The following is a 13,788-nucleotide window of genomic DNA, read 5'->3' on the forward strand; positions in this document are numbered from 1 at the left end:
GACCAAAGGTTTGGACACACCTTCTCATTCAAAGAGTTTTCTGTATTTTCATGACTATGAAAATTGTAGATTCACACTGAAGGCATCAAAACTATGAATTAACACATGGAATTATATACTTAACAAAAAATTGTGAAACAACTGAAAATATGTCTTATATTCTAGGTTCTTCAAAGTAGCCACCTTTTGCTTTGATTACTGCTTTGCATACTCTTGGCATTCTCTTAAGTATATAATTCCAGATGTGTTAATTCATAGTTTTGATGCCTTCAGTGTGAATCTACAATTTTCATAGTCATGAAAATACAGAAAACTCTTTGAATGAGAAGGTGTGTCCAAACTTTTGGTCTGTACTGTATATATACAGTATATATATATATATATATATATATATATATATATATATATACTGTATTTTTCGGACTATATATTTTTTTTTAACTGATGCAAAATCATATTCTACCACACTTTTTTTGTTTCCAATTTAAAAAAAACTGCAATGGAAATTTGCAATATCGCAATGATAATAGTCAATACAGATTCTCAAGTATATCATTGGATCATACAGGTGGCACCTGTTGCACCCACATTAGATTAAAAACCTAACAATGCAGTCACAACAGGCGCCATATACCGTATTTTTCGGACTATAAGACGCATAGGTTTTAGAGGAGGAAAATAGGGAAAAAAATTTTGAAGCAAAACCTGGTAAAATATTTAATATATGGGAGTTGTAGTTTTGCAACAGCTGCAAGGCCACATTGACAGGTGACCCTGCAGCTGTACGGGGATGCATAGAGCGTTTTTTTTTTGCGGGGCCAGCTGTACTTTTTAGTTATACCATTTTGGGGGATATCTATTGCTTAGATCACCTTGTATTGAAAAAAAAAACAGGAGGTGATTTAGAACTTTTATTTATTTCATATTTTTAAAGCTTTTTTTTTTTTTTTTTACTATTTTATTCCCCCCCGGGGGCTTGAACCTGCGGTCACTTGATCGCAAGTCCCATAGACGGCAATACAAGTGTATTGCCGTCTATGGGACATTCTGTATATTAGTATTACGGCGGCTGGTCATAGACTCAGTCGCAATACTAATACAGCAGTGACAGACCGGGGAGCCTCATTAGGCTCCCGGCTGTCACCCGAACAGGTCGGCTCCTGCGATATCGCCGCGCAGGAGCCGGCCTGCAACTTCACAGGTACGGGGCCGGTGGGGACCGGCCCCGGGGGAGAAGGGGCCACGGATACTGACCCGGCATCCGCTGTACTAGAGAGGCGGCTGCCGGGGAGGGATAGACGCCGGGGCCTGAGACATCGCTACGATCCTCTGCCCTGCATGAAGCCAGCGGCGGGGGCACGGAGGAGCGGAATAGCATCGCTGCTGGCTTCATGCAGGGCAGAGGAGCGCAGCGATGTCTCAGGCCCCGGCGTCTATCACTTGCCGGCTTCCGCCTCTCTATTACAGCGTATGCCAGGCGCCACATTCAGACTATAAGACGCACCCTTCTTTTCCCCCCAAATTTTGGGGAAAAAAAAGTGCGTCTTATAGTCCGAAAAATATATGTGTGTGTGTATAATATCTGTATACCGCTGGGGTATATGATGGTGCTATACAAGTATGTGTAATAAATAAATAAATAAATAAATAAATAAATAATAATAATGTACTTTAAAATAATACCATTTAAAACGACAAATCGTCCTGCAAAAGGCAAGCCATCTTGCAGCTATGTCAGTTGTGGCTTTAAGAATGTGTTGATGAAGAAAAGAAAACAAAATATGCACTAAAAGTCCACAATATGCCGATCCTTTATGATTTATAGGTGGCTGTCCAAACATAGAATCTATTTTCTAGCCTACAGTATGACTGTGTTGCATCACTGCCTATGTTTGTTCACCTCCTAGCTTGATTATTTTCTACAAATTTCAAGAGTTATTATTTAGCTCATTGGGATGATTATTCATGCATGGAAACCTAGTTTGTTACATTTAATGTAAGCAGCCTAGCTGATATCTTATTGATCACATTCATTATTTGTAAAGTTTATTCATTTTTTGCCATCCGCACATGCATCTAGCTAGTATTCTCCTAACTAAATTAAGACCACTTGTCAAATATTTTTCCTGACATGCTGGGTTTCATAATTGTAATGGAAAAAGATTTGTGAGGGCTCTGATAATATGATAGGGAAATGTGTTTTATTTTTTTCCTTTGTGGCAAAGGATGTCAGTAATTTGTTTCCAGTATGAACTATTTAAGGGCGTGCTCTTTGTTTTCCCCTGAATTTATGTACATTGGAAAATCACATGCTCCAAACAAGCCATCAAAAATTTTCACATCATCTTTATATTTACCTTTAAAACTAATCTCAACACAAATATATATATTTTTTTAATGTGTCTTGTTTTGATATTGAATATCAGTGGTTAAATTGAGTTGTTTGGCATAATATGTACAAATGAAATTTTCCGCGTTGGCTATTATCACTATTCGATGGTTTTACTTGTAAACTAAATAGAATCTCTGTCAAATACTGTCATGTTCTCACTATTGTAAAGATTTTCTTGTCACCAGTGAGGAAGAACTTAGAAGATTTTTTACCACCTCCAATAAGTCCAGCTCTTTGCGTCATCTAATAGGTGCTGCCCAACTGATTCCAGCACAGTTGGAATTTTTTTTTCTCTAGCCCCCACTGTTCTTGAGCAATCAATGTTGTTAGTTTTGGTGCCTGATCTGTTATTTCGGCTCTGTATTGTAAGTAGGGCAGTGTGTGGGAGGAACAGATAAGGGGTGTGATTCTGAGCTCTGACACAGACTGCCTCTGATTGGAGCTCTGAATCACACCCCTCACCTGACATTGCCCTTTTGAGTCTATATAGTATATCACGTATCAAAACAAAACTACCTGCACATGTTGTTTGGAAAGGCTGGAGTTTAAATTAGAAATTCAAACTGTGCAGGAATCGGTGGAGCAGCGCCTATTAACAGATGCTAAGATCTAGAATTGGTGGAGGTAGTAAAATGTCCTTTTTAATATAGCCACATGGGGGTCATTGGCACAATACATCACTCTAAATCGGCAGCACAATCTCTCTCCTCCTGGTTTACTGAAGCACAGCTTCTCAATCTATTTCTGCAGGGGCCTGCCAGCCGGCCAGTTTTGATGCCTGGATTTTAGCTTTGGCTATAATCCACGCCAATATTTGTAAACGTTACCTCAATTTGTCTTAAAATAATTTTCCAAAATCTAATAGAACATTAAAAGGAACACAAAGGAGTCCATTACAACGGGTTACTAAACCATCAGAGAAACATGCCATCAGCAAAAGACTTTTTCATGTTGTAACGGCTTCTGTTGAAACTACTTTCTCGGTTAGTAGTGTTGCAGCTAGAGAGGGTCGTAGTGGTTGTTCTTGTCATGTACTCTAAAACAGCAACTGTGCCAGCTCAGAAGTTAAGCTGGTGCTTGTGGGTGCAGCCTATATAATACATCTGACGCAACACTGAAATGCCTGCAATGTGAAGAGTGGTATCTAAATGGTTAGAGAGGGAGATTTAATCTCTCAGCCCCATCTGCCCCCTCTTGACCAGGGGTCCTCAAACTGCGGCCTGCGGGCCACATGCGGCCCACCAAGCACTTCTGTCTGGCCCCGCCGACAACGCCGGCAGGCGTGCATTTATAATGAAGCTCCTGGGGAGCTCGGGCCAGACCATGGAGCGCACTTCACTTTACCTATTGGAGGGCACCGCTCCCGATGTCTGTGCGACCTGCTCTGCCTCTGGCCCACTGTTTAAAAAGTTTGAGGACCCCTGCTCTTGACTCTAGCACAGGATGCATGATGAGGTTGCATGGCAACACAGAGCCTGACGAGGCCTCCAGGATTGCCATTTGTGCATACCTATTGGGACTTACCTAGGACAACCCTAATAGCTAAACTGTTGCAAACTGACATGTATAATGCACTGTAATACAGCAGTATTACAACGTATTATGTTTAATCAGATTTTGTTTAAAAACTTGTTTTTCCGTAAACCAGCACAATCGAAAATCAGTGGTCAAGCTGTCACCAAATGAGGGGAAGATGAAACCCCACAAACTGTTATATCCCATTACCACCCCCTCTAATCATCCCCACACGTCCCATCCCAACCCCCCCTCCTTCCCGCCATACCAATCATGCCCTTTGGCACCAATAAAGCTCTTCTGACTTGTATTAATTTGATTTGATGAGAAGAGGAAACGCTATATCCTACCAGGAAAAGAGGAGTCGACTGTGGAGATCACTGCCCAATATGTGTCCAACTGCCAGCAACTAAGGGGAAGATGAAACCCCATAGACTATACCCCAAATCACCTACCCCCCCCCCCCCATACCTACCATCTTCCCCCACAACCTCAACTCTTCCCCCCCCCCACTTTACTTGTTTTGGCAATGCCAAATATCTATTTGAACGTGCCAATAAAGCTTCTTTGATTTGATACTCCTGATACCATTTCATCAGGGTGGCTGCGTAGGTAGTGCATGCAAAGTATGATTAAACAGAATTACAAGATACCCTTCTTTTGAGAATGAATAGATCCTGGGAGAATCAACAGCAGTGCCTAACCAGGCAAATTCCTAAGTCAGTCACCAATCTGACCATATGCATGTATCAGGGTGCCCTGCTTCACTCCACGCTTCTCTCCCTACTCCCTGAAGAGTAATTAGCATATCAAAAAAAGGGTTAATTAAAAAATGGCTGCGAAGATCAATAAATGAAAGGTATGCATAGAATAGCCTTTCTAAAAGCTATGTAAAGATATGCTTATTTAAAAAACGATGTAGCCAATGATAGACTCCCTTTAAAGGAACAATGGTATGAGACCTACAATAGTGAAATGCGTAGTGAGGAACACTTTATCCTACAGCACTATGAAAATTGCATGTTGAGAAACATGGGTGATCAGTACTGTTTCATCGTAACTTTGTCACAACCTGGAGGAAATGCTGTGTTTTGAAAGATTTGGTGAGTGCTGCACGAGAGCAACCCACAACTTCAGGGTGGGCAGTACCACTAGAAAAAGGTATGCCAGTATGGAAGTGTGGCAGTATATCCCTCTTAATTACATTCATTCTACCATATCAGTACAACCTCTTACGGCTAGTTGACACGTGATTACGCGTGTGCATATTCCGTTGTGGCTTTCCGCTCCGGATTAGGCCCAAATGAATGGGCCTAGTCCGGAAGGTGCTGTCACGAGGCGGACACCGCGACTGATTTAGGGGGGACATTCAGATCTTCAATTTTTCAACCAAATTCTGACCTTGCTTATAAGAAGCAAAGTCTTGTGGTGTTGTTGCCCCTGAAAATTAATTGTGGACAAGAAAAAACCTACATGTCGGGTTTTGCTGTCCGCTTGAAAAGTCTGACATCTTTAGGAACGGACAGTTAAGGACAGGCACGGAGTGTAAAACAACGCACCCGATCTCCATTTAAATTAATGAAAAATGTCACGGATACAGCTAGAGTCCGCTGCTAATGTCCGTGCAAGATTTTGAACAGACATTAGCAGCGGACACTACCTGTCGGACACTGATGGTAGTGTGAACACCCCCTTACCTGAACACTGTAATGTAACATACAGTAGGGCTGACAGTACTTAGGATACAAATTCAGTTTTTTCTCCACTGTCAGAGAAGGGGGCTGTAGTTGTGTTTCCTCAGCTCTCCATGCAAGGAATCCTTCTGCATCACTGGTGAGATCTGGTGGAAGTGAGAAAAATTTTGAAAATGACCATACATATCAACTTCAGTACATTTACTAAGGTGGACATAGTAAAAGGCTATTGCATAGAAACTGCAGGTCCCACTCTACTAGTAGTATTCCTAAATACTTGGTGATATAAGCAATTTAATATAATTCTAAGTACCAAAAAATATTCATTCTTTGTGACTTGATTTAACTGCAAACGATATTCTTTTTTTGGGTAAACCCATTAAACAAACCGAAATTACCCCACACCAATGGCTAGGTAGAAACTAGGCCATTCCTCTTTTCGGTATATATGCTAAAATACCGTATAAATAAACTATTCAAAGAAAGGCAAATTAAAAGATTCAAAGATGTAAGAAGTACAAATAAAGTAGCCTTGCATGTGTTCTGGCACAAGGTAGCACATATGAAGTATAATGGCTGAATCCTTTGCCATTTTGGTTTTAAAAAGCATTGAGCAGCTTCTCTAGCTGTATTAGCCATCTGAAATACCTTCAGATAACCATAAGTATTCAATGCATAAAATATGAAGTCTTTTAACCATCCTCATAGAATTAACCATTCAACCTTTGATGCTAAATGAAGCCCTGCTGTCAGATATTAATCTGCAGTATGATGATGATTTTCCAAACGAATGACTAAACCAGGTGTAGCATAAAATTCCCCATTAATTAGAGTTTCTTATTAATTAAAACAGCCATGTACAACTCACTTAAGCAATACACAGCTCTGTACCTTAGAGAGTATATTATATGCAAGGCCTGTTTTATAGCTAGCAAAGTGTCACCTCAACGTATTGAAATTACCTGTCTAATTGTATTAAATGTAGCATGTCTACAAATGTCTGGACTGCGGTTGGCGGTTTCTTGTTTGCTGAAAATCACTTGATGCAGCATTATCCAGAGGCAGCTGTTCACGGGTCCTTCACCTCTCCCCAGAGATGACTGGATGCTTACAAAGTTGGACCCTGTCGTATAGAAGGATTGGTGAACATGACAGGTTGTTTGGAAGCCATCTGTTTAAAATGCCTTTTGCTTTGTGTGCAGTAATGAACTTGAGAGACGCTGTCTTTATATTAATAGTCTGTTATGATGTCCAAACAGGTGGAAATTGACGGGACTAAAGTGAATGTGTCCAGCGAATGGAATCTGTCTTCTTCGTTAATGTCTGTCAGCATTGGTGACACTCAAAAGACCATTCAGGTAAGTGCTCTAATTCTATGGAGCATAACTCACTGCTCACCTAAACACGACTGTTAATGTATGATTAGAAATATTTTTCAACTTTTTGAAGCTGCTTTGAACTGGAATGTGTATAGCCATGATCTCCAACCAGTCTCTTAGGAACTGAATGTTTTTTTACTACTTCCACTGTCTGGCTCACCATAGAGCCCTTGAGTTATAGTCATATGCCCTGGCAATTTACAGTTCAATATTAAAGACATACTTTTAAGCACCAAACAAAGTCAAGTTGTCTATTATGTTGCCAGTGTCTAACTTCATTCAGAAGTTGTTTGCAAATTTACAATTTCTAGTTGCTCTACATTTATTATGTCTCACCTCCATTTATGAGTTAAACACGGATAGCAGCCACCAAAGTTGATGGAGCTTAGGCCAAACACTGAACAACTCCTTTAATAACATTATCCCTATTTCCATCAAACTTTAGAGTTGGCCCAGTGCTGTTAGGCAGGTAATATTCTCCCAGCATTCACCATACCCAGAATTGTTCATTGGACTGTCAGATAGAGGCTTCATACCACAGAACACATTTCCATTGCTTCAGTGTCAGTGGTGGCGGTGTGTTTTACATTACTCCAAGCAGCTGCTTTGTCATTGAAACCCATGCCATGAAAGACAGTTTTTTGTGCTGATAATGGCAAAGGAAGCCTCTCAGCAGAGCGTTGGTGACTTTTATGCACTTTCTCCCTCAGCAGTCGGCAACACCACTTCGAAACTTTACGTGTTCTCCACTTGTGGCTTAGTTTCTGTAGTTCCTGAATTCCACTTTTTAATAATTCCACTCAGACTTGCTTAAGAAACCTGCTGTTAGTGTATTTTGTGTCACTATTAGTGGTTACAGACTGCCATATGCAATGGCTTCCCAGATAATCACACCAGTAGTTGCAGCAGTTTGTTTCTTGACAGCAAAAGCAGGATTGAAGAGCTCACCATGAGGCCACCATACTTAAACCAAACTGTTTTGGATTCCCAAAAAGAAACTGAATTTGTAACCATAGATGATACAATTCTAGTCTGTAGCCACATGTGACTGGTACATAGACAAGAAAACTAGGGAAACTGCTTTTACTTGTTGGTTCAAACAATCCTCTATGCAGGTTGTCTGCATGGGCTGTCTGGCGCCTAATCTCTGTTTGTGCCCTTGTCTCATGCCCCCATGTAACCACTTCTCTCAGTACCTCCTAACAGCTAGGTCACAATGGTCTAGCTGGTAGGCAGTCCATCAGTACAATCATCCTGTTTCTCTCAGTTCAGTCATGTACCCACTTTCCAAATCTGTCATCTGGGCAAAATGTTTTTAGTATGTTGTAGAGGCATGTCTAGAAGTCAAATATCTCTCATGAAGAGGTACACTACCCAAAAGTAGCTTCTGGGAGCCTTTTTATAATAAACTTTTGTTCACTCATAAAATTAAATTGCCATGAACTTTTTCTCAAAAACTGTCATTACATACAGAGCGTAAATGAGTAGTTAGTAGTTATGTAAGAGTATTTCTATGTGGGTTAAAAGTTCTTGAATTGTATATTGTTAGTTAGAGATGAGCGAACACTAAAATGTTCGAGGTTCGAAATTCGATTCGAACAGCCGCTCAATGTTCGTGTGTTCGAACGGGTTTCGAACCCCATTATAGTCTATGGGGAACAGATACTCGTTAAGGGGGAAACCCAAATCCGTGTCTGGAGGGTCACCAAGTCCACTATGACACCCCAGGAAATGATGCCAACACCTCTGGAATGACACTGGGACAGCAGGGGAAGCATGTCTGGGGGCATCTAACACACCAAAGACCCTCTATTACCCCAACATCACAGCCTAACAACTACACACTTTACACACTCAATACCACCTCTCTGACAGTAGGAAAACACCTTGAAACATGTGTATTTGGCACTTGCAGTGAGGAGAGCTTGTCACCAGCAGTGAATTTGGCCCTTGTAGTAAGTTGAGGTTGGCACCAACATTTGTTTTGAAAATCAGGGTGGATTGAGCCTCTAACCAGCAGAGTTTGGGCAAATTCATGGTGGAGGGAGCCTCTAAAAACCCCAGTTTGGACCAATTCATGGTGGAGGGAGCCTCTAAACAGCCCAGTTTGGACCAATTCATGGTGGAGGGAGCCTCTAAAAACCCCAGTTTGGACCAATTCATGGTGGAGGGAGCCTCTAAACAGCCCAGTTTGGGCAAATTCATGGTGGAGGGAGCCTCTAAAAACCCCAGTTTGGACCAATTCATGGTGGAGGGAGCCTCTAAAAACCCCAGTTTGGACCAATTCATGATGGAGGGAGCCTCTAAAAACCCCCAGTTTGGACCAATTCATGGTGGAGGGAGCCTCTAAAAACCCCAGTTTGGACCAATTCATGGTGGAGGGAGCCTCTAAACAGCCCAGTTTGGGCAAATTCATGGTGGAGGGAGCCTCTAAACAGCCCAGTTTGGGCAAATTCATGGTGGAGGGAGCCTCTAAAAACCCCAGTTTGGACCAATTCATGGTGGAGGGAGCCTCTAAAAACCCCAGTTTGGACCAATTCATGGTGGAGGGAGCCTCTAAAAACCCCAGTTTGGACCAATTCATGATGGAGGGAGCCTCTAAACAGCCCAGTTTGGGCAAATTCATGGTGGAGGGAGCCTCTAAAAAACCCCAGTTTGGACCAATTCATGGTGGAGGGAGCCTCTAAAAACCCCAGTTTGGACCAATTCATGGTGGAGGGAGCCTCTAAAAACCCCAGTTTGGACCAATTCATGGTGGAGGGAGCCTCTAAACAGCCCAGTTTGGGCAAATTCATGGTGGAGGGAGCCTCTAAAAACCCCAGTTTGGACCAATTCATGGTGGAGGGAGCCTCTAAAAACCCCAGTTTGGACCAATTCATGGTGGAGGGAGCCTCTAAACAGCCCAGTTTGGACCAATTCATGGTGGAGGGAGCCTCTAAAAACCCCAGTTTGGACCAATTCATGGTGGAGGGAGCCTCTAAACAGCCCAGTTTGGGCAAATTCATGGTGGAGGGAGCCTCTAAAAACCCCCAGTTTGGACCAATTCATGGTGGAGGGAGCCTCTAAAAACCCCAGTTTGGACCAATTCATGGTGGAGGGAGCCTCTAAACAGCCCAGTTTGGGCAAATTCATGGTGGAGGGAGCCTCTAAACAGCCCAGTTTGGGCAAATTCATGGTGGAGGGAGCCTCTAAAAACCCCAGTTTGGACCAATTCATGGTGGAGGGAGCCTCTAAAAACCCCAGTTTGGACCAATTCATGGTGGAGGGAGCCTCTAAACAGCCCAGTTTGGGCAAATTCATGGTGGAGGGAGCCTCTAAACAGCCCAGTTTGGGCAAATTCATGGTGGAGGGAGCCTCTAAAAACCCCAGTTTGGACCAATTCATGGTGGAGGGAGCCTCTAAAAACCCCAGTTTGGACCAATTCATGGTGGAGGGAGCCTCTAAAAACCCCAGTTTTGACCAATTCATGATGGAGGGAGCCTCTAAACAGCCCAGTTTGGGCAAATTCATGGTGGAGGGAGCCTCTAAAAAACCCCAGTTTGGACCAATTCATGGTGGAGGGAGCCTCTAAAAACCCCAGTTTGGACCAATTCATGGTGGAGGGAGCCTCTAAAAACCCCAGTTTGGACCAATTCATGGTGGAGGGAGCCTCTAAACAGCCCAGTTTGGGCAAATTCATGGTGGAGGGAGCCTCTAAACAGCCCAGTTTGGGCAAATTCATGGTGGAGGGAGCCTCTAAAAACCCCAGTTTGGACCAATTCATGGTGGAGGGAGCCTCTAAAAACCCCAGTTTGGACCAATTCATGGTGGAGGGAGCCTCTAAAAATCCCAGTTTGGACCAATTCATGATGGAGGGAGCCTCTAAACAGCCCAGTTTGGGCAAATTCATGGTGGAGGGAGCCTCTAAAAAAACCCCAGTTTGGACCAATTCATGGTGGAGGGAGCCTCTACAAACCCCAGTTTGGACCAATTCATGGTGGAGGGAGCCTCTAAACAGCCCAGTTTGGGCAAATTCATGGTGGAGGGAGCCTCTAAAAACCCCCAGTTTGGACCAATTCATGGTGGAGGGAGCCTCTAAAAACCCCCAGTTTGGACCAATTCATGGTGGAGGGAGCCTCTAAAAACCCCAGTTTGGACCAATTCATGGTGGAGGGAGCCTCTAAACAGCCCAGTTTGGGCAAATTCATGGTGGAGGGAGCCTCTAAAAACCCCCAGTTTGGACCAATTCATGGTGGAGGGAGCCTCTAAAAACCCCAGTTTGGACCAATTCATGGTGGAGGGAGCCTCTAAACAGCCCAGTTTGGACCAATTCATGGTGGAGGGAGCCTCTAAAAACCCCAGTTTGGACCAATTCATGGTGGAGGGAGCCTCTAAACAGCCCAGTTTGGGCAAATTCATGGTGGAGGGAGCCTCTAAAAACCCCAGTTTGGACCAATTCATGGTGGAGGGAGCCTCTAAAAACCCCAGTTTGGACCAATTCATGATGGAGGGAGCCTCTAAAAACCCCCAGTTTGGACCAATTCATGGTGGAGGGAGCCTCTAAAAACCCCAGTTTGGACCAATTCATGGTGGAGGGAGCCTCTAAACAGCCCAGTTTGGGCAAATTCATGGTGGAGGGAGCCTCTAAACAGCCCAGTTTGGGCAAATTCATGGTGGAGGGAGCCTCTAAAAACCCCAGTTTGGACCAATTCATGGTGGAGGGAGCCTCTAAAAACCCCAGTTTGGACCAATTCATGGTGGAGGGAGCCTCTAAAAACCCCAGTTTGGACCAATTCATGATGGAGGGAGCCTCTAAACAGCCCAGTTTGGGCAAATTCATGGTGGAGGGAGCCTCTAAAAAACCCCAGTTTGGACCAATTCATGGTGGAGGGAGCCTCTAAAAACCCCAGTTTGGACCAATTCATGGTGGAGGGAGCCTCTAAAAACCCCAGTTTGGACCAATTCATGGTGGAGGGAGCCTCTAAACAGCCCAGTTTGGGCAAATTCATGGTGGAGGGAGCCTCTAAAAACCCCAGTTTGGACCAATTCATGGTGGAGGGAGCCTCTAAAAACCCCAGTTTGGACCAATTCATGGTGGAGGGAGCCTCTAAACAGCCCAGTTTGGACCAATTCATGGTGGAGGGAGCCTCTAAAAACCCCAGTTTGGACCAATTCATGGTGGAGGGAGCCTCTAAACAGCCCAGTTTGGGCAAATTCATGGTGGAGGGAGCCTCTAAACAGCCCAGTTTGGGCAAATTCATGGTGGAGGGAGCCTCTAAAAACCCCAGTTTGGACCAATTCATGATGGAGGGAGCCTCTAAAAACCCCCAGTTTGGACCAATTCATGGTGGAGGGAGCCTCTAAAAACCCCAGTTTGGACCAATTCATGGTGGAGGGAGCCTCTAAACAGCCCAGTTTGGGCAAATTCATGGTGGAGGGAGCCTCTAAACAGCCCAGTTTGGGCAAATTCATGGTGGAGGGAGCCTCTAAAAACCCCAGTTTGGACCAATTCATGGTGGAGGGAGCCTCTAAAAACCCCAGTTTGGACCAATTCATGGTGGAGGGAGCCTCTAAACAGCTCAGTTTGGGCAAATTCATGGTGGAGGGAGCCTCTAAACAGCCCAGTTTGGGCAAATTCATGGTGGAGGGAGCCTCTAAAAACCCCAGTTTGGACCAATTCATGGTGGAGGGAGCCTCTAAAAACCCCAGTTTGGACCTATTCATGGTGGAGGGAGCCTCTAAACAGCCCAGTTTGGACCAATTCATGGTGGAGGGAGCCTCTAAAAACCCCAGTTTGGACCTATTCATGGTGGAGGGAGCCTCTAAACAGCCCAGTTTGGACCAATTCATGGTGGAGGGAGCCTCTAAAAACCCCAGTTTGGACCAATTCATGGTGGAGGGAGCCTCTAAACAGCCCAGTTTGGGCAAATTCATGGTGGAGGGAGCCTCTAAACAGCCCAGTTTGGGCAAATTCATGGTGGAGGGAGCCTCTAACCAGCCCAGTTTGGACCAATTCATGGTGGAGGGAGCCTCTAAAAACCCCAGTTTGGACCAATTCATGGTGGAGGGAGCCTCTAAACAGCCCAGTTTGGACCAATTCATGGTGGAGGGAGCCTCTAAAAACCCCAGTTTGGACCAATTCATGGTGGAGGGAGCCTCTAAACAGCCCAGTTTGGACCAATTCATGGTGGAGGGAGCCTCTAACCAGCAGAGTTGGTGGAAATCAGGGTGGAGGGAGCCTCTAACCAGCAGAGTTGTGGGAAAGCAGGGTGGAGGGAGCCTCTAACCAGCAGAGTTGGTGGAAATCAGGGTGGAGGGAGCCTCTAACCAGCAGAGTTGTGGGAAAGCAGGGTGGAGGGAGCCTCTAACCAGCAGAGTTGTGGGAAAGCAGGGTGGAGGGAGCCTCTAACCAGCAGAGTTGTGGGAAAGCAGGGTGGAGGGAGCCTCTAACCAGCAGAGTTGGTGGAAATCAGGATGGAGGGAGCCTCTAACCAGCAGAGTTGTGGGAAATCAGGGTGGAGGGAGCCTAGTATTAGCAGAATTGTGTAACGCTTATGGTGGATGAGTATGAGGATGCGGAGGAATTGGAGAGGTTGAGTACAGACATGGAGTTTCATGTTAGGGTGCTTTACACAGGTGGGCACAAAAATGAAGGCTCTATCCAGTGGTGGTTCATTTTTATCAAAGTGAGCCGGTCGGCGCACTCAGCTGACAGACGGGTGCGCTTGTCAGTGATGATGCCACCGGCTGCACTGAACACCCTCTCAGATAGGACGCTGGCGGCAGGACAGGACAGCACCTCCAAGGCATATAGGGCAAGTTCAAGCCA

General features: G+C 44.5%; 1 protein-coding gene across 1 annotated transcript in view; it reads left to right on the forward strand.

Annotated features, from left to right (window-relative positions):
• The window catches only part of PCCA (propionyl-CoA carboxylase subunit alpha), a 360,616-nt gene that overhangs the window by 260,821 nt on the left and 86,007 nt on the right, over positions 1–13,788 (forward strand). Inside the window, exon 20 of the mRNA XM_075265336.1 lies at positions 6,861–6,959. Within this exon, the coding sequence (XP_075121437.1) occupies positions 6,861–6,959 (99 nt within the window). The remainder of the gene's footprint in view (positions 1–6,860; positions 6,960–13,788) is intronic.

Source organism: Leptodactylus fuscus, chromosome 2 (genome assembly GCF_031893055.1).
Source record: "Leptodactylus fuscus isolate aLepFus1 chromosome 2, aLepFus1.hap2, whole genome shotgun sequence".
NCBI classification, from domain to species: domain Eukaryota; kingdom Metazoa; phylum Chordata; class Amphibia; order Anura; family Leptodactylidae; genus Leptodactylus; species Leptodactylus fuscus.